The sequence below is a fragment of the Protomyctophum bolini genome, assembly GCF_963924005.1.
Source record: "Protomyctophum bolini genome assembly, chromosome: 13".
Lineage (NCBI taxonomy): Eukaryota > Metazoa > Chordata > Actinopteri > Myctophiformes > Myctophidae > Protomyctophum > Protomyctophum bolini.
Window position 1 is genome coordinate 11,124,038 of NC_137874.1, and position 27,079 is coordinate 11,151,116.

Consider the following 27,079-nt stretch of genomic DNA (forward strand, 5'->3'; position numbering starts at 1 on the left):
TGCGCGCGCGTGCGCGCTTGGTAGCGTGCGTGCCACATGTATGCAGCATCAGGTTAAAGCCTTCATGCTCCGTATAAGACGGTGTCGCTTCCTGAAGTGATGTTCATGATGACAACCCGTGACACCCGTCAACGCGTGGTTATTTTCGGCAGGCGACACCTTCGTGCAATGGAGTATAAATTGTGCTTAACGGGCGACATGCGAGCGTTGAGCAGAGTGCAGAACGAGCGAATGAGAGAGAGCTATAGAAAGAGACAGAGAGAGAGAGAGAGAGAGAGAGAGAGAGAGAGAGAGAGAGAGAAAGAGAGAGAGATCATTGAATGCCGTCGCATTATAAGTCCATGACGTGCATGCCTCAACTATAATCGCGCACATGCACAATTTCAAACACGCACACGCACACACACATGTATAGTCTGCATTGCGATGTGTGTGTGTGTGTGTGTGTGTGTGTGTGTGTGTGTGTGTGTGTGTGTGTGTGTGTGTGTGTATCACACACATCGCAATGCAGACTACATGTCAAAGTGTTATATTTGCCCCCCAAAATATACCAGAATCAACTATTGGAATATGTCATGATTTTACGATAATACATTATAGCTTAGGGCTGTTTTAATAAAACTATACCCATAAAATCGGAACTCGTTAGTCTAAGTCTTATAGGCTATAAGTCCACCGACTCCACCATGGTGATGAAAATGTCCCCTGATTTGTAGTTTCACTCGAAATGCGCAGATGACTACAAATAAATATAGCTTGGTATCATCAGGCTTCTTCTTTTTCTTTCCTTTTTTTTTTTTTTTTTTTTCTTCTCCTTTTTTTTAACAGATGCACAAAGCGCAGCGCTGCTCGCGGCTCCGTGCTCAGTGTGGAGTGTCGCGGCTCGCTATAGCAGCAGAATATTGGGCTGTAAACATTGCTACACTCCTGTTGTCTCCATGAGAGACGTGGGCTTTTAGGAGACGGTGAGTGATTCAAGGGGACTATTTTTTTTCCCTTGTTCTTCTATTTTTTAGGGAGGGGGGGGGGGGCTGATCTCATCAAGGCAATCTGGGGAGACAACATGAATGTCTAACATCCTGAAGAGTCTTCTTATCCTTGCGAGCACTGAATCCGATCATTGTGTTTTATCATCATCAGTAAGTAGGCTAGGCTATATATATATATGTGTATATGTCTATATTTATTCGCTTCGTAATTTTTAGTTTTGGGTCGTACTGTAAGTCGTTCCATGAGGGTCATTCTTAACAAAATATTACATGCTTATTTTGTACTGTATTTTATTTTTCTCTTCCCCTCTCTCTCGATGGAAATCGTCGTACTACAGTAGTATGGGGAGAAAGAGAGAGTGACAGAGAGGGGAAAACAAGGGATCCGGGTTGAAAATGTAAGAGGATTTGATTTTGCAGCCACTGAAAAGAGATTAGAGCGACAGCAGTGGAAGTTAAATTGTGCTGCATATAAAATGGGCGGATTGGTCTTTCAGATGAGAGATTGGTGCCACGGTACCTTCCATTCTGAAATAATATAATTCACCGCGGGCTTCCATCACTTTAACTTGGACCCCGGACCGCTGTGTGGTGTGTGTGTGTGGTGTGGAGCCTATCTATTTTGGTCTGCAGATCGTTCGTATTTATACTCAATTTGCCGGTTTATTTATTATATGGGAGCAATTTCGTTGGCGACAGACAGAGTTCAACTCGCCACACAACCACCAATGAACAGTGCGCGAGACCTGCGCATACTCAGCACCGTCAGCAGCCGCGCTTTTACCAAGCCTCAAACCAAAAAAATCGTCAGATCTGAGATCATAGAAGATTTGTTTTCTCCCGTTAAAATACCGCTATATAGAAAAAAGGTATTCACAAAAGTTTGGGGGACATAGGGAGTCGACGCCGAATATAGCAGACTCATCTGCCAGCCGCGTAAGTGATTTGTCGTTGTTTTTCTTTTCTCCTTTTTTCCCTCAAATGTCCTTTTATTTGGGTAAGAGACTAAGAGGGAGAGAGAGAGAGACATAGATAGAAAGAGAGAGTGTGTGTGTGTGTGTGAGAGAGAGAGAGAGAGAGAGAGAGAGAGAGAGAGAGAGAGAGAGGACAGCAGTTGAATTTAGAAGGGGGAGGCTACTTAGTTGTCGTGCAACACTGGTATAGAACAGGTCAGTAGTTTCATTGGGAGAGCGCGGACTTTTACGGTGGCGAATAAAAAACCCTGAGAGGCCAATTCGTGACCAAAGCGAGAGCCACTGAATGCGTGTCATCCGAGGCAGCTGGATTTCAGCACCACGGACGGCGCTCGGGAATAAAAACAGCGGCATCGCACATTTCGGTTTTTAATTACTAGTCGCCACACACGGATTGATGCGCCGTGCGTGCGTGCATGCATGCTTGCTTTAGCAGCCTTGCAGTATAGGCTATAGCAGCAGGGATGCCAGTTGCATGCTAAATATTTCTCTCAAGACTCAAGATAACCGTATAGGCTGTATACGCAGCCTGTCGGATGGGGAACGGGAGCCACGGAATGGTTTTAGAAAGTGTGCCTGGGGGCTTTTGCGGGATTTTGCTCTCGTGTATCTCGTCGTCGTCTCCACTCCATCAAAACCCTGTCAACTAAACGGAATATTTAATAGAGCATCGCATGCCCTTCGACTCCCGGCCGTGTTACAGTGCACCTTGGAAGAACACGAGCAAGTAGTAGGCGACGTATTTTTATTTTTATTTCTACAACACAGGGTATGTTTCTGCTTGATACAGTCTTTAACGAAATAGTGTTTTTCGATTGCTGTTCACAAGTATAATTATTTCGGCTCGATTGCATGAATGAAAAATGGACACCGAATTCGGGTTAACATGTTTGTTCCGTGTCCTGTGCTGCACTATAGCGCAGTAAATTGCCTATATATACTTTGTGCTCATGCCTATTATAGCGTATAGTGATTGAGGAGGACGCGGACACTCTCATTTAAGGGGATTTGTCTTGATATTGCGGTAGCCTACTGTCGTGTTTTGCAGGCTGAGTGAAGCCTATATACTGTATACAGGTGCTACAAGCTTATATGCTCGGTCTTGTGCAGTCGATGCTGTGATTCCTTGTCATTTCTTCACACTTTGCATCCACATAAGATATCGTTGTGTGCACAGCATGATGCAGGATGCCTTTCTGCAATCTAAAACCTTCTACTTACATATACCGTATATAGCCCCCTTTTGCAGCAGTCGGATATAACGTATCTGGCGGAGGATACAGCCCCTGTGTTCGGTGTAAATGCTCAGTTCTTCCCTCGGTGTTGGGTATATAGGCTCAACACATCATTCAAAATGAAACATGATGTGAAGGTTTTGACTGCTGCATGTTTGTTTCAGGTGACATGCGATAGCCCAGCTACAGTGCTTGTGCATGGCAGGGCCATTTGCTTTGATTCATGAGCCTTGCAGTAGATCTAGGTTCTTGGGAATACATGTAATGTATATGGGAACCCAAAAAGAATCCCACATATCCAGCAGCCAGATCAACAAGGCAAAATCCTGGATGTTAAAATCCTGAGAGTATAAAAACCCTGGATTTTGCAGTGTAAGACCTACATATATATATATAGCTTGCTCCTCCATGTTACCATCTGTTCTTATTGCATATGATGCTTAACTTGAATGGAGGCTCTGGGGTCATGGTGGTGTAAAGTTTATTTTCTTTCCAACACTATAGCATAAAATTCAGAGTGTTTCCGTTTGTTCCCTCTCTTTAGAACCTCCAGCAGTGAAAGGTCCTCGTAGTGCAACCATGTGTGGACGGGCCGGGGTGGTCTCGCTGTGTTTGGGGGCCTGCTTGCTGGCAGCCAACATCGTACTTGGTGGCAAAAGGTAAGAGCAAACTTTAAAACTGTGAAATACAGCTGTATAGCACACAGTAAAAACTCAAGTGTTCATTTAACTCTAACAGTGTATGAATGGAACCCAATTGGCACCTTTTGGTTCCATTTATATGTTCTCGAACTCAGTGCTATAAACATCCATTTGGTTCGCCATCATTTTACGGTCTATATACTTTCCACAGTATGTTTCATAAGAATATAGCTATAAGGAGGTCATGGTCAATATTTGCCGATACTAATCGTACCAATCATGTTACAAATATACTAATGTTACATTGCTTTCACGGGTTTGTGCATGTAGCCTATATTATGCATATTTATGCTGATGCATGTTCAAGCCATCATGTATACGCGGTAACATGCACAGATGGGTAGGTGACAGATGCACAGCGGGGCTCTCTGTGAAGCTATAGGTCTAAATATGGCCTATATGGCCATGAGAGACTGCTGCGATGCTCGGTGATGGAACACAGTTATGCACGCCGTGGTCTACTTCCAGAGGAGCCACCGTATTAATCTCTCAAGAGTCCAGACAGGGAGCAGAATTAGAATAGATTTTGAAAAGCGCAGTCATCTTTTCATGGGGGAGGCCATTCTTCATCGCCATGTGGCCAGGCGGCCAACTGGTTAACACACCTGCCGGCGGGCCATGGTCAGTCCGTTTATTCTGTGAGTTAATAAGTTAGTCACTTGGTCGTTCAGTTGGTCAGTCGATTGGTCAGCCAAGAGGATGACAGTAAACAGCCAAGAAACCCAGACAATCGATTACATCTTCATATCTTTTTATATTAAGGACCCCTAAATTCACCCACATTTGAGAAGGTTTTTGTTGTTAAAACGCTTCCAACACATCGCAAAGTATAAAATAGGGTTAAAGTGAAGTTTACGCAGATTTTGATGCCAATTTGGCTGGGTACCCCCTGGAAACCCCTTCAATGACCCCTGGGGGTCCCCGGACCCCACTTTGAGAAGCGCTGAATTAGCGGACCTACCTGGGAGAGCATCAATCATTTCCCACAGAGGAGGGCCTATTTGTTTTGTAATCATCACACCTTTAAGCCAGATGACTAGATTGTTTTTTTTTGCTTTGTTCTCGTTTTACTCAAACACTGTGGTTATAATTGGGGCATCCCTGCATCCCTCTGTGTGAAGTTAACAAGTACAACACAGAGAGAAGACGGGGGATGTTTGTGAACCAAAAATAGCAATTATTATCCTGCATGTTACTGCCGACCGGCTGCTTTTTGGTTCGCCAGCCTTGCGGGTGTTGTTTAAAGTTGTCCGGGTTGTGGCTGCGCCGTCATTGTGTCCAAGACCCTGTTGTTTATGTTGTTTAAAGTGACACTGTTGTAAAATGATGTAAGACCCATACATCAGAAAGGAAAAACATTGCTGTATCAAAAGTAACCAACAAACTATACTAGTTTGTTGAGTCGAACAAAATTGCTTCCTACAATACCACGTGCTTGTCAGGGTGGTGGTGGTGGTGGTGGTGGGGCAGTTCAAACATGATTATTTTGGGGGGTAACGACTTGAAAAGGTGGAGAACCACATGGTTTATGGCACAGATGTTTGACAATCGTCATGGGGATAGTAAGCCACAGTGTAGAGAGTCACACTTCCCAATGTCAGCACAGGGTCTCCTGGATGTGATCCAAGCAGCGACGTACTGTACGAAGAGAAAGAGGCACAGGGGAGAAAGAGAGAGAGAGAGAGAGAGACAGGATGAAAGATGACAGCAATATGACCCATGGTCGCCATGTGACTGCAACAGCATTAATCCGTGCATGCATTCACGTGCAGCACACCTCACATCGTCATAATCCCACGTCCCCCTCCACGGGATTAATGTGGAGAGTTTTGCCACCACGCCCCGAAAATCAGTGCACGGAACAAATCAAACATTCACCACCACGCTGCTAAACAAACCTGCAACATGCAGCGAAACTCAAACGCAGCGCCTGGCTGAGAGCACGCATGCATCATGCAGATAATGTGGGACTCTCCTTTCACGCATCGTGACTGCTCTCGTGAAACATGGAAGAGATCGGATACGACTTTTCTGAGAGGCTGAATAATTCAGCGCCACTGTCAGCAGTTGTCATTGGAGTTGACTCAAACGGTGATCTATGGAGAAGGTCCAGGCTGCTCGCCCTTCTTCTCGGTGACAAGTGCACACGTGCTGTGGAGACACGCGCTTATACCGTACCTGTTTACATGACACGGTCGCGATGTGCATGTGCGCAGATCCCAGATGGCAGGTTGCCATAACGTCCATTGCCCAAGGCGATGGCATCTATCTGAATTAGCTGTTATATCTCCTTTACTGTTGCCATGGTATCAGCTGTGTTGTTTTACTTTATTTTTGTTTTGACTTATTTTTGTGGGGGAAGGGATGGGACTAGCGAACTGCCGTCTAATTTACTGGGTTTGATGTTATATAGTCGAACAACCCTCTTAGGGGATATTTCACACCCAACTGGAGGAAAAAAAGAAGAACCTCACTGATTACTTTACTGAATAACTGTCACCAAAACCTGCAGAGCAATTGTCAACAAAAGATTTACTGTATAATCCCCGACTCTTGGAGCCAAACACAGAAATGCACGCACGCGTGCGCACACATACACCTTGGAGGATTTCAAAGGGGCACAGCAATCAGGAAGAATTAGTGATTTGCCATAATATGTTGCCAAAGACAGAAATGGCCTCATACTGTAATTAGTTATTCACAGACTATGGAGGGAGGGAGAGAAAGCAGAGCGGGTGCAGTGAGCAGCACTGTTGCTGTTCCGATGACCTGTAGATGGGGATGGTGTACTACAATGTTTCATGAGGAGGCTGCCCCTGGCTTGTCAGCATTGTGTGTATTCCTGTCTTTTCTCATATCACGCTATCCCCTTCCTATCTCTCTCTTATACTGTATACCGTCTATCGTTGCCATGACTACTAACTACCCCCCCCCCCTCTCTCTCTCTCCAAAATCCACACCACGTCCCTGTGTTTCTTAAATAATCTCGGTTAAAGTATGTTTTGACTCTTCAACCGGAACAAGGCAGACTAATTATAATAATTAATTCGTTTTTGGAGAACTGCATGGCAATTACCTCCAAATTATACTATGTCAGACTCGCGTGAAGCAAAATGGAGTTTTAGAGCTCATTTCGGTGTCTCTTGTGTTAGTTCTTTTGGCAGACTGGAAGACTTTGGTGAATTATGGTAACGTTGTGGTACAGAGAACGTTAATCCATGTGTGATGGAATGAATGGAGACAATTAGGAGCTAATTTGAAGCAAGCTGCAGACGTTGCCATCGTGGTTTAGGCCATGGTCCAGCCTCCCCCTGCTCCCCCATTTCTGTTCTGTGTCTTTCCTTGCCTCACCCTTAATTTCTTTCTCTTTCACCCATTCTCTTTTCTTCATTTTCCACATTTCCCAGTTTTCCTCTCATTATTCCACTTTCACTCTTCAATATCTTCACCGTTCCTTCATCCTCATTCTTTCTCTGATTCCTTTCTTCTTTCCCCCATTGCGCACCCCCCCTCCTTACACTATCACTTTCTCTTCTCTCTCACGTGTGTCTTTGCTTCCTCGCTCCAACCATCTACTTTCCCCTTCACTCCACTTCCGTCTTTGCTAAATAACCACTTTCAACCTGACATACCAGCTATATTCTTGTCATGTTGTATATTGTCTAAAATTGTCCCAAAAATGTAAAAAAAAACATTGCTGAGCCAAAGCGCACAATGCAGCACATTCTTTCACTTTTCGTTAGCTTGTAGTTTGGATAGCTTAGTGAATATTCTCACCTTGGCACCCTTTTAGGAGCAGAGCTGGTTTACAAACATTCACCAGTGTGTATTTATTTAGCATGCAATCAAACCAGTGTCAGAATTAAAACGAAGTCACGGTTATATGATTGCTTTGAGCGTACAATTATATATGAGGGACATCATTCAAAGTACAAATCCAGACACAAACATAGGCAAACATGCGTATATGCTCCGCAAACACAACACATGCACAATCGCTCACACACATAGAAACACACAAACTCGCCATAATAGTATGCCGCGATAATATATCCTGTTATAAATCCCGATTATATTCAAATTCAAACAATGATTATAATCAGTATTGCTGATGATGAGTTTGTTGAAATACAGTATGTATGAGTGGAATGGTACAAACCATGCCCACGCAATTACTGGTTGTGAGCGTTTTGGCATCGCTCTAAGCATTTTGTTTCATGTTGTTCAAAGAGCACGTTCAATGAGGCCTCTCCTGCTGTTTAAAAAAAACACATTATGGACTAAATAATGCATCGCAATTTCTGCTTCTCACTCGGCCTGCTATCTGTGTGCGCGTACAGTATGTGGGTGCATGTGTGTGGCGGCTGATTGGCGATGATCAAAAAGGAGCTTGCCCAGCAGGCCGCTCCCGCATCACGTCCCCTTCCGCAACATCCAGCACTCCAGAAATGTTCTCATCGCAACAGGAGATCCAAATCCTGCTTCCCACATGCTGCGCACTGTAGCACAGCGGCGACACATCCGTCGCCAGCAGCCACTTTAACATTTCACAGGAAAACGACATTCATTCGTCATCGGCGATACTGTATGTCATGTCCACTATACATTACGTTCAAATGTAGTAAACCTGTTAATATCACAAAGGTGGTTATTTGGAGTTTGTAGTATAGCTCAGACATGGTGTGTGCGTGCGTGCGTGCATGTGTGCGCATGTGCGTGCATTTGTGCGTGCGTGCGTGCGCGCGTGCGTGCATGCCTGCAAGGTCGACCTTACCCGGAGATGTTGAGGTTGGATTGTAATCATGTTAGAATGTGTTCGTGTCTTTATCACTGTGAATTTGACGGTGGTCGTGCTCTTTGCTTTGTCAGCGCTGGGCAGAACGGCATGACAGATGAGCAGAAAGATAACACAACCGTGTTCACCAAGATCTTAGACAGTCTCCTGGATGGGTACGACAACCGCCTCCGGCCAGGACTCGGAGGTAAGTCAAGTCAAGTCAAGTCAATTCAATTCAATTGGTACATATTGGTATTCTGCAGTCGCAAATGGATAAATTAACATAACACTCACAAGGTTCACAACACAAACACAATCACAATGCAACACGTTGTGACCTTGCAGATCTGCCATTCTTGCCAAATGTATTGCATGCAGATTATGGACGCTCATGTGGTTAAACAACACCGGGAAACTCGCTCAAGGCACGGTATATATAGTTGCCTGCACAGACTAGTCACCTCTGAATCACTTTGCATAATATGCATACTGGCACGGCTAAATAATAGGGAGAAATGTGTATTTGTGTGCCACCATTTGGAAAGTGGATGAGTTCATCCTCACAATGACGGCTCATTTATGGGAGGGTGAAAAGGGTGGATATTCTCCATAGAACCGGCTCTGTAATATAACACAGTAAATGTCATTGTGCTGTATTGTGTGCACGTGTCCCACTCGCACTCAATTACATGGAGGTCCATTATGTGGAAGAGACACAAAGACGGAGGAAGAGAGAGAGAGAGAGTGTGTGAGTATGAGGAGTAGAGAGAGTGAGACAGAGACAGAGAGAGAGAGAGAGAGAGAGAGAGAGAGAGAGAAAGAGAGAGAGAGAGAGAGAGAATAAGTAGTGTGAGTATCGGTGTGTGAAGGACACAGCGGGCATCAAACAGACACGAACAAATGCAAATGAGTGTTAATGTAAGTGCAAAGATGAGAGTTAATTTAAGTGTAAAATGAGTTCAATTAACACATATTTAAAGGGGGGGGGGGCTTCAGCGCAGCTCCCGCAGGTGGGCAGCCCGAGACGGAAAGAAATTACGGACTGAATTATGGATGGGAATCATTCACGGATCAAACTGCTACCATTTCAGCCTCAAAAGTCCCAGAGAGAACCACTCCCAGTCCCCCACACACTTAAATGAGTACCACATATAGATTGGGGAACCTAAGGCGAGGTAAGAAACGTAGCACGGTTCAACATCGTGGGAATTAAAATGCTTTGCACAAAGAAATAAGAGCATTAACAAACACATTCTAAAATGACATTTGAATGCACTTAAAATAGTTATTAAAGAGGTAACAGATTAGAAATTAACAATACATTAAAATTAAATTGAACGTTTTGAAATTATAAAAAAGTAGAAGGCAGCAACACACAGGAGAATATTAGCTTTGATTTAAAATAACTGGAAGTTGCAGCAGACCTGCAGTTCCCTGGGAGTTTGTTCCAGATATATGGTGCATAAAATTGAAATCGGCTATTCCATGTTTGGTTTTGACTCTGGGGGACATAAAGCACACCTGCCCCACTGACACAAGACCGAGGTCTGGATAGTTATAAAGTAGCAGGAGAACAGAAATGTTTCAATGCTTTATACACCAACAGCAGTATTTTGTAATCATGCCTTTGACAGACATGGAGCCAGTCAATCTGAGATGCTCCACTTTCTTGGCATTAGTAAGGACTCGAGCAGCAATGTTCTGAATCAACTGCAGCAGTCTAATACATTTCTTAGAAAGACCTGTAAAGACACAGTTACAGTGGTTGAGTCTACTGAAATGGTAGGTACGTAGGTATACGGTAGGTAGGTATGTACTGTATGTACAGTAGGTATGTACTGTATGTACGGTTGGTATGTACGGTTCATAGGTAGACATGTAGGTATGTATGGTAGGTAGGTAACGGTTGGTGGTGCACAGCTTCAGTTGCAATAAAGACACATGATTAAGAGATTGGGCAGTGTGTCGTGACGCGGACAATCACTGAATAAATCGCTATTGACTTCTGACAGAGGCAATAAATTGTTTTCTTTAGTGTGCAGCTGCGCGAGCGACGGCCGTTGGTCCATGTGAGCGTGCCCCACACACACACACACACACACACACACACACACACACACACACACACACACACACACACACACACACACACACACACACACACACACACACACACACACACACGTGCATCATTTTCATAACAATAACGAACGGTATGAATAGAACCTGGGGCTTTTATAGCCAGGTGGTCTTGGATTAACAGGTAGTTAACGTGCTAATGAGACGCACTGATGGACACTCACTCTGCCAATCTCCTGCTTCAACAGAGCGTGTAACCGAAGTCAAGACTGACATTTTCGTGACGAGCATTGGGCCCGTCTCAGACCACGACATGGTAAGCCTGCCTTCGCCTCGTTTTAAATGGCACCCCCCCCCCCCCCCTCCTCCTCCTCTCCTTTCCGCCTCCCCCTCCCTTCTCCAAACCCTATATAACTTGGCTCCGTGGTGTTTGCTAAACGGCCAAAATGTTTATTCATTTGATTACTCATGCCATGAATTTTCTACGTGTATAAATATGAATGTCAAAAGCGATAAATGGCTGTTGCCCTTTTATCTTTATTTCTTTCTGTAGCCCCATTGCCCGGTAATCCCTGCCATAGATAAATGGCATTCGCATGCATGAATGTGGTCACGCGTGACTATTATGCAGATGTCGATATTTATCGCCGACCGTGAATCGCATACCATGTGGACTGGTGTTTGTGTTAATAGTGGTTTTTGGATCTTTCATAGGCAATACATTTTCATGTAGAAAGAGCTAGAGAGTGTGTTTACCATTTTCTATTGTAAGTCACTCTGGTTAAGAGTGTCTGCTAAATGCCTAAATTGTACATTGTAATTATAAATTGTGATATACCGCAGCTGTGTGTCCGTCATGCTGAGCAAGCATTATTAGACAAGTTCTTTTGGGAGGACCCCAAACTAAATATCTAACAATATGTTAGATATTTATTGGCTAGAGCCTACTTTCACTTTCACCTTGGTGTACGGCTTCCATGATATGACACATATAACAATTGGCGTAGTCATACTGTCATGCAGTCATCACTGATATACGAGTCAAATGCAATCTTGTTAAGTGAGAAGAGATATTGTTAGTATGCAAATATATTGAAAACCTTACAATTTTTTTCATCAAAGACAAGTGCCTTGGAAATCCTCTCTTTGTAAGTCTGCAGTCCACACCTTTTGGTAATTAAGCAGTGCCCCTTTGAAAACCCTAATTGCATGGAATGTTTATGACCTATAGGTTAGGTGAAGGTCATATCTGAAATCAATACCACAGGGTCCCAGATTGATACAAAACATCTTACGTGTGGGAGGTGTATATAAACCCCTGTTTGTTGGGGGGTCCGTGACAATAAATGGACACAGATAATGCTCTACAGGACATCTTGACTCCGGTTTAAATGTAATTATCAGTGCCATATGCCATGAATGATTATCACTGTTGGGAAAATAAATACTATTACTGGCATTATCAAAATAAGAAAGGCTATTGACGGCGGTAAAATTGATTGCCCTGTTTAAATATTTTTATTGCCTGACTGAGCTATTCACACAGATGTGTCCTGAATCAATGCTCTAATCTTTGCACCGTGCATGTACGTAAGGAACCCATTTATCTAAAGTGTTATTGCTTCGCTGCCACTCCACGTTTAAAGAAGAAGGAGAGACTCTCGTTGCTCTCAGTTGAAGCATTTGGACCGTGCGGACATAATCTCAGTTAATTGCATCAGCTGGCATTGAGGCCTGGAAGAATTTTGCCACTGCGTTAAGCCAAGAGGAAAGAGAGTTCTCTCTAACTAGGTAATTCTGACTCCCACTCCAGTTATTCTATAAGGCCTACCTTGAAGCTCTGTTTCAGTTCACACTAATTATCTCATGTGGGTAGGAAACGAAAGGGGGAAGAAATAAAGCAAAAATAAAATAACAGACCAGACTGTAATCTTCTCTGCATGGCTCTCATTGCTCAGGCAATGGTGTGGAGTGGACTGTGGAAGCATTAAGATCTGCTCTCCGCGACGATCATTAGTGGGCTTCAAAAAGAAATGTCCCCCTACTTTCTCTTGCAAAGAACTGGTTTCCAAGCGCACACTGACTTTCAACGTTGTTAGACATGTTATTTTCAGCAAGTGACGCCATCATGCAGTGGAGTATAAATTAAGCTCAGGGCTTTGCTTTTGTGTCAGACTGTCAGTATAGATCACTGAGCTCCGATTCATACCTAAAAATAAATAAAAAGCAACAGTGATCATTCGTGGCATTCAGCTTTCGAATCAAAGTGACCAGGCATCCATTAGTTCACCAGAGGTATTTGTTAAAATGTCCCGGTTTGTAAAAAAAAAATCTTTTACAGATCAACTGTGTAATTGTATCTAGGAAATAAATACATGAAAACCACAACCGCATTTGACTATGAAACATAGATAGAAAATCACCACGGTCTAATAGTAAAGTGTTTTTTCCCCCCACAATGACACACAGACTCACAGCCTCCATTGCATTGGAAAAGCTGTTCCTTTGTCAACGCTCCTAATGTGAGTAGACAGTAACCAGCATGGAAACTAGGCCATCGCTACCATATGGAAGCCAGAGTGACAACAAGAGAGAAAAAACAACATAGTATATATATATATAAGTTAGAAGAAGAGGTTGCATTACTCAGCATCCTCACGAGGCTAACTCTATCTATGGCAGATAACCAGCTGCAAGGAGTTCTGACATCTGGCGTTGCCTTTTGCATCTCACACCCAACTGCAAGGATGGGACGTTCTGACATCTGGCCGTTTGACTCTCACTCCCTCTCTCCCTTTTTCCTGAAGTTACACTCCGTCGCGTGACGGCATCGCACGCTGAAAATAGACCATCAGCAAGTTCAAAACGCGGTGCAAGTCGAGCTCGTTTTGAGTCACGTGCCGGCTCTTTTGGCTGTGTGGCTCGGTCGTACGATGAATTATAAATCAGGCTTTACTCAGCATTCCCACTATTATGCAGGCTGACCATGGCACATAACCAGCTGCCAAGGATCAGAGTCCTGACACCGGGGCCGTTTCCCTTAGCCTCTCACACCCTGTGTCTCACTATTCTCCCTGCCTGTCTGTTCTTTCCGCTGCCCCTCTTCCCTCACCCCGACAGGAGTACACAATCGACGTGTTCTTCAGACAGAGCTGGAAGGACGAGAGGCTAAAGTTTAAGGGGCCCATGGCAGTGCTGCGTCTCAACAACCTGATGGCCAGCAAAATCTGGACGCCGGACACCTTCTTCCACAATGGCAAGAAGTCCGTGGCCCACAACATGACCATGCCTAACAAGCTGCTACGCATCACAGAGGAAGGCACGCTGCTCTACACCATGAGGTATACTGCCTCTATCCACGGTCCTATGTATTCAATTCATCAACATAGCATATGATACATCATCAACACATAAAAACAACCTTATGTTGTAAGGAAAAAAGGAAAACCAGCGGCAGTAAATGACGACTCCTTTTGCATGGAATTAAAAACGACCTCCCCTTCTGGCCTGTTTAATCAGGCCAGTTTTGAAAGAATAGCCACACACTCGTAGCTGCCAATGCCACACTTTTATTGAGGACACAATGATGTGTGTCCTCAATAAAAGTGTGGCATTGGCAGCTACAGTACTTTCTTTTTCATTCGGTATCTTTCCCATTGGCTGGCACCTCACAAGGACCGGTGTGCTGTGCACCCTTTTGCTTAAAGTTTTGAAAGAAACCAGTGATTCAACAACCTAATGGATGATGTCTGGGAATTCCACATTGTGGTGACAGAGTATAATCTTGGGGTTGCCAGGCCAGCGAGGTTGTGATTGCTCCCTTGTGGCTGTGGGTGTCACTCACTGGCAAAGAGTGTTGGAATTAGGAGGCTTAAAGCAGACTAGTAGCAGAATCATTTGTTTAGGGAGGTCCAAGCTTGGTTTTTAGTGACATTGAGGCTGTTGGAGAACCAAGAGAGTGCAAGAAAGAACGAAAAGAAAGCCAGTACCTATCATATAAAAGCCATTTGTCATTTGGTTTTACAGATTGCCAGTAGTTTACAATTTACCGTGCACTATTTATGTTTTCCAGTGCCGATCGACCAAAGTTATCAGTTTTCCAGAAAAGTAAAACGGTTCTCCCCGTCATGATTTATCACCATGGGGACAGTTTGTGACAGTAGGCAGCACTATGATGAGGTGCTGAAGAGAGAGAGGACGACTGCACGTGGTACCTCGGCCCTGTGGAGCTTGTACTGTACTGTTCTTCTGGAAGGCCGTAAATACTGAGAGCCTTAAGATGACGCGAAGCGAAGCCCCATATATTCACTACACAGCAAGAGCTGGAGCACAGGGGGGCCTGGTTATAAAACCTCTTTCATTCTTTTTTTTTTTTTTTTTTTTACATTTCTGTCAGTGGAGGAGGGAGTTTTGTTGGGGGGAGGGGGGGGGGGGGCTGTCACAGATGAGAGAGATGAGGGCCCGGTCGAAGAGATTAGGACGGTGTGACGCTCCGGTTTTCACAGCGAGCGGGAAGGGGTGGAGAAGCACAAATCAGAGGCTGGCAGAGAAGGCGCCATGTGTTGCTTTATGTCTCAGTGGCTTGTTATGTCAACCCTCCCCCCCCCCCCCCCCCATTAGCTACACCACCCCCTCCATGGTGTAAGCCTCCTTGGTTCTGCCACACTACATCGATTTCTCCATCCGTCTCCATATTGAATCTGTCCTCTCTCTCTCTCTCTCCGCAGGCTGACAGTGAGGGCAGAGTGTCCCATGCACCTGGAAGACTTCCCCATGGATGCCCATGCATGTCCACTAAAGTTTGGCAGCTGTGAGTGTCCTGCTTGCACGCACGACACAGGCGCGCACGCGCACGCACACACGCACACACACACACACACACACACACACACACACACACACACACACACACACACACACACACACACACACACACACACACACACACACACACACACACACACACACACACACACACACACACACACACACACACACACACACACACACACACACACACACACACACACACACACACACACACACACACACACACACACACACACACACACACACACACACACACACACACACACACACACACACACACACACACACACAGTCCCTTGACCACACTGTTGCCAACCCGAACTGACTAGAAGCCCGACCCCAGTACAAGTCCCTGATAGGGGCTGACAGCCTGGCAACAGCTGTTCTCCCAGTAGGCCTGTCAATCTAAGATTTGACCCAAAATAAATCGCAAAAGTTATCATTTATCCTTATAGGTTCATCCAAATAACATATTAAAAATAGAGTATAATATTTAAATTGTGGATCATGGTAAATTGTACTGTACTGTACTGTACTGTACTGTACTGTACTGTACTGGCCCTCCTCCCTGGCCAGGGACACAGGGACACAGGGACAGACCCAGGGGGACACAGCCACACACATAGCTGTCTATAGGACTGGTTGCACCACTCAAAAACCTATAAGACAAATCTTTTTTTTTCTCAACTTAAATTGTATTCATTTTTCAAGAACAATAAAAAAAAAAAACACACAAAGAACAAACAGATGAACAAAAGGACATCACAGTATATGTTGCCAAACTTGCCATCATGCAAATCACGAAACAAAATAGAAGACAAATGCTGTTATATAATAGTAGAAGACTACACACAGACAGTATATTTCTGGAGAAAAGAAATGCATATTGTGAATAGTATACATACTGTACTGTCTGATATGTGCTTACATTCACACCCATACACAAACACATACCATACATACAAAAGGTTTAAGCATCACAAAGTGCAAGCATTTTTTTATATATATATTTGAAAAACCATCCAGGTTCCTACTTCCTAGGCCTCTTGTTATAACCATTTTCCCCCACTTGTTTTCAAAAGACTCTCTCTTCATTCTCAAGTCAGCTGTCATCCTCTCCATGTCAAAAAACTCAGAGACTACCCGAAGGCAAAACAAAATCTCTGCTTTAAGAAGCATGTGTCAAACTAGGGGGTTAGCATTAGTGCATTAGTGGCTATGGCCTAATTTAGCCCAATGAGTTAGTTTTTCGTGCAAAACTAATGCTTGGAACAGATGCAGAATCATGAAAAACCCCTAGTTCGACACATTACATGCTTCTTAAAGCATAATTAAAATTAGATTTTTATTTTTGCCTCAGGTGCCTATAGGTTTTTAATGGTACTCCAACTGTCAACCCCTGAATTTACCATGATCCACCATTCATATAATACTCTATTTTGAATATGTATTTTGAATATAATGCATTTTGAATATTTATTTTGGGTCACGCCCTTTTTAGCTTAGATTGACTGGCCTACAGAGAACCTGCCCACCTAGACACCCAGTCTCCCCCCTGTTCGTCTCCGCCTGGCCCTGTAAGACCCTGCCATGGCGCACAGCGGTGCACAGACCTCAGACCTGTGTCTATCTATCCTAGGTAGCGCTCTCTCTCTCTGTCACATTTCCAGAGCTTTGCGCCAGCCAGCTGCTCGCCGCTGCCAAGCTCTAGCCTGACCCCAAATCATCCTTGAGACGAATGCTGTCGGAAAAAAGGCCGCCTCCCCGGCAGAACGGGGTGCGGAGGAGAGAGCGAGGGAGCTTAGTGAGAAATTAGAGAGAGAAGTGGGTGCGGGGGACATGAGGGCGTAAAGGGAGAGTGAAGTAGAAGGAGACACACACACAGGAGAAAAGGGAGGAAGTGAAGTAAAAGAGAGAGAGAGAGAGAGAGAGAGAGAGAGAGAGGGTGAGCAATGCGTCGGCTCGGTTCTGTTTAAATAAATAAATAAACAGCACAGCGTGAATATTAAGAACAGGCTTTTCAACCCCGTCATCTTAAACAGACCTCGGTGCGTAAATCTTTCTCCTCATGCTGCAGTCTGCAGTCGACCCATCCTTATGCCTCTGCAGTGCTGCTATACAGTCACGCTGCAGTTTTGACAGGTCGGTCGCTGGGGAGAAGGACTTGTCTGACTGTGCTGTTTTAAGGTCACGTCATGGTTTATACCCGTCTATACCTGTTGTAGGTTTGAGGTAACGTGGTCTGGGATGGGATCAGAGGAGATAATGAGGTTTGCCTATAGATGAGCCGAGACTAAAGATCACAAGGCGAGTTGAGAATTGGCACTCGGGTACATGGCGCGTGGTAAAAGTGCCCTGCCCACCACCGTGGAGGTTGTGTCGGTTCGAATCCACAGTGGTGCAACCGACTATGTCAGGCTTCTACGCAAACAGAATTGGCCAGTGGTCGGGGGAGGGTGATATTGGTAGTGAGGGAGGTTAGCAGAAGAATGTGTACGAGGCTGGAGAAAAAAAAAGGCTGACAAAAGCGCCAATTTGTTTTCCACATGCTCTCCATCACCATACGTTTCATTTTGGAAGGGGGGGGGGCACGTCCAATTCAGTAGCTTAATGCCAGATATCGCCAGTTATATGTGACCATACCATTAACAATATCATTATGGTTGAAGTAGCATGTGACGTGTCAAAATAGGGGGGTTTCATGATTCGGAATCCATTGCAAGCATTAGTTTTGTATGAAAAACAAGCATTGGGCTAAACACAGCCATAGCCATCAACACAAATGTAATGAGGTCAACGCATTTGGGCACAATTGGGACTGGCTATGGCAGAATTTAACCCAAGGAGTGTTTTTCGTGCAAAACTAATGCTTGGAATGGATCCAGAATCATGAAAATGGATGGAGAGCATGTTGAAAAAATGCGGCGCTTTTGTCAGCCGTCTCCACATTTCTCTAAAATATGGCCCTAAGCTCCCTCACTATAATATGGTCACTGCATGTACTGTCTCCTACGAGCTGGGGGCGGCACCTGTCAGTGGGTGGGAGGAGTAGGATGAAAGCTCTACGTCCTCCCGGTGGGGGCTGCCAGGCGAGGATACAACAGCAGTGACAGCACAGAAACGTGTGTGGGAAGGAATCAATTGGCATAATGACTCAATTGGGGAGAAAATAATTGGCTACAAAAGAAACAACACAATCATTCACGAGGTGAGATGAGATCAGATGAGAACAAAATGGAAGAAGTAAAATAAAAGCGAGGAGAGACGAGTGGAGAACACAAAAGAATGATTTCGACAAGACGAGAAGAAGGGACTCAGGATGAGATGAGATACAATAATGGAAGGAGACAAAAGAAAGAGATGAGGTGACATGAGATATGGCTTGAGGGTTTGCCGTTTCCCTGATATCTCATGCAAATCAAAGTGTCTGCCACAAGGTAGCACAGAGACCACGCAACTACACAGTAAGTGCAATAATAATTGTATACAATAACGACATTCTCTGTTTGTTTATCTTCGCCCATCAGATGCCTACACCCGTGCAGAGGTTGTTTACGTGTGGACCAGAGGCGCTGCCCAGTCTGTGGTGGTGGCCGAGGACGGGTCCAGACTGAACCAGTACGATCTCATGGGACAGCATGTGGATTCCGGCGTGGTCCAGTCCAGCACGGGTAGGTTTCAGGGCTGACCTAATCTTCTTGGCAATTTTGTAATTTCACTGATGCAGCAGTCGGACAATCAATCTCTTGATTGGAGTGCTCACATCATTGTGCACAGCTAGTCACTGACTGCACACATGTTGTAGCTTTTCCGGAGGAAATTTGCTCATTTCCCGCCTGCTCACCTCGAGCCAAAAACTGAGGACAGAGCTGTCGTCCGCTCAGTTGACAGCCTCCAGCCTATCGCTGCTCTACACGAACACAAAGCCACTAGCAGCTCATTTACTCCAGCTGTACTTTTGGACAGCTGCATCACATCTCTTCTGCATTGTCAAAGGCGCCTTACAGCTTTTACTAACATGTCCCAGATTCATCATCGTCCCTACAGGCCACTACAAGTGGTCCCTTTTCCTCTCCTGCACTCTTGGCTATTGATGCCGGGGAAAAATGGTGACGGAATTTGTCCCATTTGTGGTGACATTAGCCATTAGCTGAAGTTCTCAAGCTCAAGCAAAGATATACTTGAAATTTACACTCACGCACGCGTCGCACGCACGTACGCGCGTGTATTTGTGTATTTGCGCGTGTGCGCATCCACACACACACTCACAAATACAAGGCTTTTTATTGGCAACATGCTCCCAAGTGCCAGTACATACAGTAGCAAGTGCAATTCCATAAGCTGATTCAGTGCCTAAATTGATTTATCAAAACAAATTTAATTAATTTTGCGTCCCCATCAACTAAGAGTGCATTGATTCCCTCAAACATAAATGCTGCCTATTTATTACAACCTAATTAATTTCTATTGATGTTACAACTACTACTTCCCCACTGTCTCCGCCTCCCTCTCCCCCTCCCCCACTCTCTGGCCCCCGAACGCATTGATGAATTGGGTTAGGCTTGGTTATCGAGTTAGTTGATGAATGGCTCTCATAACAACACCAATAAATCTTTGTTGTAATAAAATGGCCCGAAAACCCATAAACCTTCAGCAAAAGCACTCCAGACCAGCGACAGATGGATTTCCCATCCACTGTATGTTGTTGTTGGTTTGACAGCACAGCCCAAAAAGCACCATTTAAAGTACACTGTGGAGGTAAATTGCCACTGAGATAGATAAGCCACCATACAGTATATCTATATACCGGTAGTTTTTGGGGGGGTTTTTTTACCCCCTAACAGGGCTTTAAATTTGGTGCGGGTCGATAACAATGCCCAGAATGTCGGCGAACTGCTGTCAAATTTGCATTGGAGTGCTCAGTGCTCTGGGTCGGAATAGTTTCCCTGCGATTTACTGTATAAGTCGACGCCATCGTTTTGTCAGGATCACTGCGCTTGTGCTAACTGTCTCTACCGCTGTGTGCTGGCCACAGGAGAATACGTGGTGATGACCACCCACTTCCACCTGAAGAGGAAGATCGGCTACTTTGTGATCCAGACCTACCTGCCCTGCATCATGACCGTCATCCTCTCCCAGGTCTCCTTCTGGCTCAACAGAGAGTCTGTTCCCGCCAGGACTGTGTTCGGTGAGTCGTACCGGTCTAGTCAACGCAACTCGGGATTTGTGCACTAAGCACTTTTGAACGAACCAATTTATCACAGGTTCATCCTAGCGAGTGCTTTGCGTAGCACAGGTAATGCAAAATGAGGGTTAGGGGAAAGAAAGAAAGAAAGGAGAACAACACACGCGTCACAAACTGCAAGATTCCAGACCATGAGTCAGTCGACCCCTGTCAATATCTGTCTGCTAGTAATAAATATTGCAAGGCAACAGTGGTGAACTAAGCAAGTTTAAAGGTGTGGTGCAATGAACATTTTATTTTCAAGTTTCACCCTGAAAAGGCAAGCTCACTGATTTTGAACCAATCAGAATGTTCATCCCTCCAGGCTATGGGACGGAGCTCTGCGGCGTGTGTGACACACATGCAGATCTGTTTGTAAACAAAGTCACAGAACGACAGGCAGCAAAGCTCATGGATTATTTACCCCTATAATGTTTTCAGATACATCTTTTAGTGTGCTGCTGAAGTTTAAACCGAGTAATACACTGTCTGGATGTCATCTTGAAAAAACTGAGAATTTCTGTAATCAGTAGCTAGCAGCTGTGTTAGGACGGAAGCGCAGATATGGGAATCAAACAGGTGAATTTAATCAAGCTTCATGGTGTACCTCTACACGTCATCACGCATCACATTTTCGTTGGATTTTTATGGGCTTTTGATATACAAATACACAAAAATGTTCCCATTGTTTTGGCATCCTGCATTGTTGCGTATGACCATAATGATATGATCACGGATATGGTCTAAAAGTGTGAAAAACATATTTTTCATTTCACTACGTCTTTAACAACTACTCAATGAGCAGCTGCAGCCTCATTTCTGTCAGGAGGACCCCACATGCACTTCCCCATATAAAATTTTGATTAAAACAAAACTGTTCTTATCTCAATTTGGCAGGCAATCAATCAATCAATCAATCAATTTTAATATGGAGACACAAGGTCTCCATTGTTGCATATACGTATACATATCCCCCAGACTGTAGCATCTCACGTAGCCCCATTCCATTCCATTCCGGATCTGTCTCTGCAGCAGTGAGATGAACACACAGTCTCTAATGAGCTGTGGCTGGCTGGCTGGCTGCAGTGGAATGTGAAGCACGTGGCTTAGTATGAATGGAGATGTACTTGTGCTCCGAATCTGTGTGCAGAAGCTGTGCACGAGGAGGGGGGCATACAGTACAAGTGTGCACGTCTACAGTGTATGCGACTACGTATGCGCACTCATTCTACACACATGTTTATCGTATGTGTGTCTATGGGTAAATATATGCCCTATGTCCAGTGTGTGTGTGTGTGTGTGTGTGTGTGTGTGTGTGTGTGCGCGTGCGTGTGCGCGCGCATGCTTATCTGTCTGTCACAGCGGGGTCTTACATAACACAGCCCAAAACTAACACTCTCTCACTTGTCTGCAGCATGCTCCCCAGCAGCATAGCAGTTGGCTCGATGTCCTTGAGTTACCTCATCTCTCTCTCTCTCTCTCTCTCTCTCTCTATCTCTCTCTCTCTATCTCGTTAGTGTCTCCCATATCTGAGTATACTTAAAGAGCTTTCCCAGAAACTAAATAATACAGACCGTCTTAACTATGGCAACTGATTTTCCTCATTCTCCTGCAAGTTATTTCTCCCGTTCCCTGCAATGTGTGTGCATGTGTGCGTGTGCATGTGCATGCGTTTGCGTGTTCAGGGTGATTTAAAGTATTTCATTCTTGCCTTAAGCTAATGACGTGAGAGTGTGTGACAGAGAGAGAGAGAGAGAGAGAGAGAGAGAGAGAGAGAAAGAGAGAGAGAGAGAGAGAGAGAGCAAGAGAAATAGAGCACCAAAGCCCTGTCGTCACTGTCAGTAGAGGGCGTCAGTCCCCAGGTTCATGCACTTTTTATTTGCATTGTAATCTCCATAGGGGGATTTTAGCTCGCCTCATATAAGAACTGTGTTTGAAAAATAAACCGCTAACCCGGCCTTTTCACTCATATGGATATGAAGCATCAACTGAAGGTGGAAATGTAAATATATAACCAAAGAGTAACAAAATAAGCGTTATAAACGAGTCAAACAACCCAGAGACTACATTTCCGGGTAGGCGGGGTTGCTGCATCTGCCCGTCGCACAACAGAAACTGAATGTTAATTACGTTTCTTTTTCTTTTTCTTTTATTGATATTTAATGTTTCGTGGTTAGTACGAGTCGAGTCACCACCAGCTGAGCTTAAGTCAACAAGGAACACAATGTGTTGACAGCTGGGCGTGACGTATATTAGCAGCGACATTGCCATTTCAAGGCTTTTGCGGCCACATTAATTCCATTTTCTCCAGAAACTGGCTGTATCAAATATGAATGGACATCATTAACGACGCACAGCCACTCCCCTGACAGAAAGGCCGGGGTGGTCGGTTTATTTTTCACACACAGTTCTTATATGAAGCCCTATGGGGATTACAATGCAAATAAAAAAATACATGAACCCGTGTATTGGCGCCCTCTACTGAAAGTGACGTCAGACGTCGGCGCTCTAATAGAGAGTTTACGCAAGCACACATTTAGCATGTATCTCAGCATGCGTTGTTACTATGTATGGAATTGCAAGACTGTACGTGTACCGCAGCTCTGTTTGTTGGTCTGTTACACTGAGGTGTTACATAACGCAGCCAAAAAACGGGCGTGTGCATATGGTAGTGGGCTACCTGCGGAGCTCCTCACGTGTAGAGGGGAAGTGAGGATGGCCTAGATTCCATTGAAATCATTATCTAGGGCATGTGTGTCCCTTATGCCATCAACTTTGGTTCTGCCTCATAGGCGTGCATGCACGGGGGAACGCGCACGGGCACAGTCACAGTACACACGCATAGATGTGCATTCACACACAAACACACACACACATACCGCATACTGTATGATCGCATGCATGGCAATGCTGTACACGCAAACACACACGTTAAAAGCACGCGCTTGCACCGTGCACACTGGGACAGATATGCACGGATAGAGACGCATTGAAAAGCATGCATGCATAAATATGTGCGTGCGTGTACACGCGCGCACACATGCTAGGTAGGTCATTGATGTGATTAGTATGCATGATTGGAGACGGGAGATGATCGAAGGGGATACGAAGCCAACGCCGCTGTGAATGATTCATTAAAAAGACGTACATGACAAGGAAGGGCCTACGCTGCCACTATAATCCTCTCATTACTGGCCGAGACAAAGCTCTATGTGATGTAGTTGAGACTCTCCTCTGGAATATGTGCCGTTGTTATGTCATGCAAGTTCCCAAGGTCTAGTACTGTACTTGTGGATTTGGTGCTATATACAGTAGCTACAGCATTGTATGAATATATTGCGGTCAGTGTACATTTGTGTATACTGATGCAATGGACTGGATCTCAGCTCTGGTCTTGGGGACTAGACTAGAGTTTTTATGGTGTGGTATGGCTGTCTAGAAAAGGGTCTGTCTGTGTGTGTGTGTGTGTGTGTGTGTGTGTGTGTGTGTGTGTGTGTGTGTGTGTGTGTGTGTGTGTGTGTGTGTGTGTGTGTGTGTGTGTGTGTGTGTGTGGGTGCATGCGTGCATGTGTGGGTGAATCTCCCAAACTGCTGGACCGATCAGTCACATTTCTTGTGCACGCTGCCAGTAGGCAAAGAAAGTAGGCTACCTCAATGCACCTCCATTTTCCCCATAATGTTTAGCATTTTCTGAATCAACTGTAAATCTCATAATGTCAATGGCGGTCGGATCGTGCTGCACGCCCAACGATTTCGTCCTATCCCATAGATGACCGAAGTCCACGGAAACCACAGTTATTATTCATTGTTTTTTAAGATTTATTTAGGGGGTTAAAGTTATTGGTAGGACAGACTGACAGGAAATAGGGAAAGAGATAGGCATAGAGTAATAAAAGGACTGAACCGGAGCGTTAGCCCCGCCCCCCCGCTATTCATTTCAGTGGAAGTTGCGTTTCAGTGGCGTTTTGAAGCACCCGGAAGAACCGTCTATACTTCCGCATTTGCCAAACAAATTGTGGTTTGCGGAAGTGCAACCGAGCGCTCAATCTTAAAGCCCAGCTGCACAGGGTTTCCTCGTCACGAATCCACGGGTCCGCCTGCAGTTCACGCTCCAACCACCAGTGCGTCAACGCTGGAAATCTACTAATCAAATGATTCCCGAGCGCGGCACGGCTGCAGCTCACTGCTCCAAGAGATGGGTCAAATGCGGAGAACAAATTGCACTGCAGTATAACATGTGTGACAAATCGTATGACTATGACTTTGACTTTGACTTTGAGCCTCCCTGGGGGCTTGGAGATGGGGAGTGACATGCAGCAAAGGTCATCGGGATCGGGATTCAAACTCGCGACACGCCGTCAGGCTGGCCTTGCAGCCCAGGGTGCCCCGGACCACCACGCCGGGCGGCCCGGGGCACCAGTCATTCTACTGCATATGATTAAAGAAGAGCCTGCATATCAGACTTTTCAACCATTGGATGTGACGTTTCAATCCTAGTTGTATGTGTATCGAGACCTGAGATCGCATCAAAGCACCTACAGCAAGGGCTTGTTCATATGGCAACCGTTTCTACTGGTTTTCATTCTAGACATGTTATCATGGACTAATTGAGAACTTAGGAGCCCATAGCCACAGTATAGCAGAGCTGAGGAAACAAAGAAACACACACCACGGCAGTAACCTTTGTAATTATATTCAAGCTGCTGGGAGAAAATATTCTGGAACCTAAAGAGAAAAAAGGGTGGCAGCTGATCTCTCGAGTGCCAATTAGCCTTGTGATCTTCTCAGATCTGAAACGCCATCCAATGCTAACGCGCGGGGTGAATACCAACCACGGTTATGCAAACCCAGGGGGAAAAGAGTGCTGCACTAAGTTTAAGTAAGGTCAAAAACAAATGCTGCTCACTGCAGCAATGCTCTCTGCACTTGTGAGAGGCATTTGTCTCTGCCACTTATGATATCGCTGAAGCATGCTGTATACAACTTGGTGGCAATGTCTCTGGCAATTACGGTCTTTGACATTATAAACAAAAACATTTCAAAAGAATGATGTGCTACAGAAGGAAAACAAAAAAGGGATAAAAAAACCCAAATAACAAGCTTTGAAATATCTGTCAGAGATTTTTGAATGTTGATCCGAAACAACTAGAATAAATTGTACAATGTTTTCACGTGTACTACGAAGGCTACCGATGCTGCTCCAATATGGATCTTTGAAATCATACTGACGATGACGTTAGTCTTACCCAAATAGACAGCGGGACGTCTATTTATATACGTTAAAATGATTTGATTGGTATCGACAAAACGGGCCCGAACCTATAGATTGACCTGTGAAAATGGATTTATTTGAGATATCACAGAACCAATCCCCGACTGTTGGGTATTATTATATGAAAGTGACAAACCCAATAATTACAATTGCTATTAAAATGCCATTCATACCAGGATGGGCTGCTCCTTAATGGAATCTATGAGCCTACAGTAATTGCATTTGCGTGCACCTTTGGTTTCCACGGTGATATAGTTTGACGTGCTCTCCCAAGTCGCTGAGCTGACAGCTGGCAGTCTGGCATGCGCGCGTATACATACAGTACAGCGTACAGTTATTTACGCTGATCTGATCCTACAGGTCAGCCTAATCATTGCGCCACACTTCATGCTTTTCTCTTCTGATCAGCACTGAGTCTTCTCGGATCCACTCGGGTATTACACATAATTATATACGTAAACAGACCCCATGGACTGGGACGGTGAAAGAATTTGAACCGACACGGACCCGAGAGACCTTGATAACCTGGACGGGTTCGTGGGTATACTGTCGGGTACAGTGTTTTCCTGTTTGGGTGGACCTGTAAAGAACGCCGTAAAGCGTTATATAGCTCGTACTCTTTTATATTTAAAATATAATTATAGTCAGTCGAGCTCCAAATTTAGTCACAGTTTCAGCCCCATATGCGAGCACCTTTGACTTCCGTTATATGAAGTTGACAAATATGTTCTTCACACTTTCTGTGGAGATATAATTAACAATAGATGCCAAAGCCAATTTTAATTGTATTTATGTGATAAAAAGTCCCATCTTGATTATACTTCCTGACAAACGGACAGTGTGCGATTACATAAGCAAGCCCCTGCATAATCAAGAATCATGTTCTCATAGCTCAACTCAATGTTCCTCCACACAAAGCTGATTAGCATTTATGGAGACATTGCAATTTGCAGGGCTGCAATGTGTTCTGAATTTAATTCAAGATGACGGCCGGACGGT

General features: G+C 44.7%; 1 protein-coding gene across 1 annotated transcript in view; it reads left to right on the plus strand.

The window, feature by feature from the left end:
- The first annotated feature begins 1,053 nt into the window (after positions 1-1,053).
- gabra1 (gamma-aminobutyric acid type A receptor subunit alpha1) overlaps positions 1,054-27,079 on the plus strand; it is a 37,416-nt gene continuing 11,390 nt past the window's right edge. Inside the window, exons 1-8 of the mRNA XM_080780292.1 lie at positions 1,054-1,139; positions 3,743-3,857; positions 8,769-8,881; positions 11,004-11,071; positions 13,876-14,096; positions 15,483-15,565; positions 19,113-19,256; positions 20,621-20,773. Of these exons, the coding sequence (XP_080636418.1) occupies positions 3,778-3,857; positions 8,769-8,881; positions 11,004-11,071; positions 13,876-14,096; positions 15,483-15,565; positions 19,113-19,256; positions 20,621-20,773 (862 nt within the window). The 5' untranslated portion in view covers positions 1,054-1,139; positions 3,743-3,777. The remainder of the gene's footprint in view (positions 1,140-3,742; positions 3,858-8,768; positions 8,882-11,003; positions 11,072-13,875; positions 14,097-15,482; positions 15,566-19,112; positions 19,257-20,620; positions 20,774-27,079) is intronic.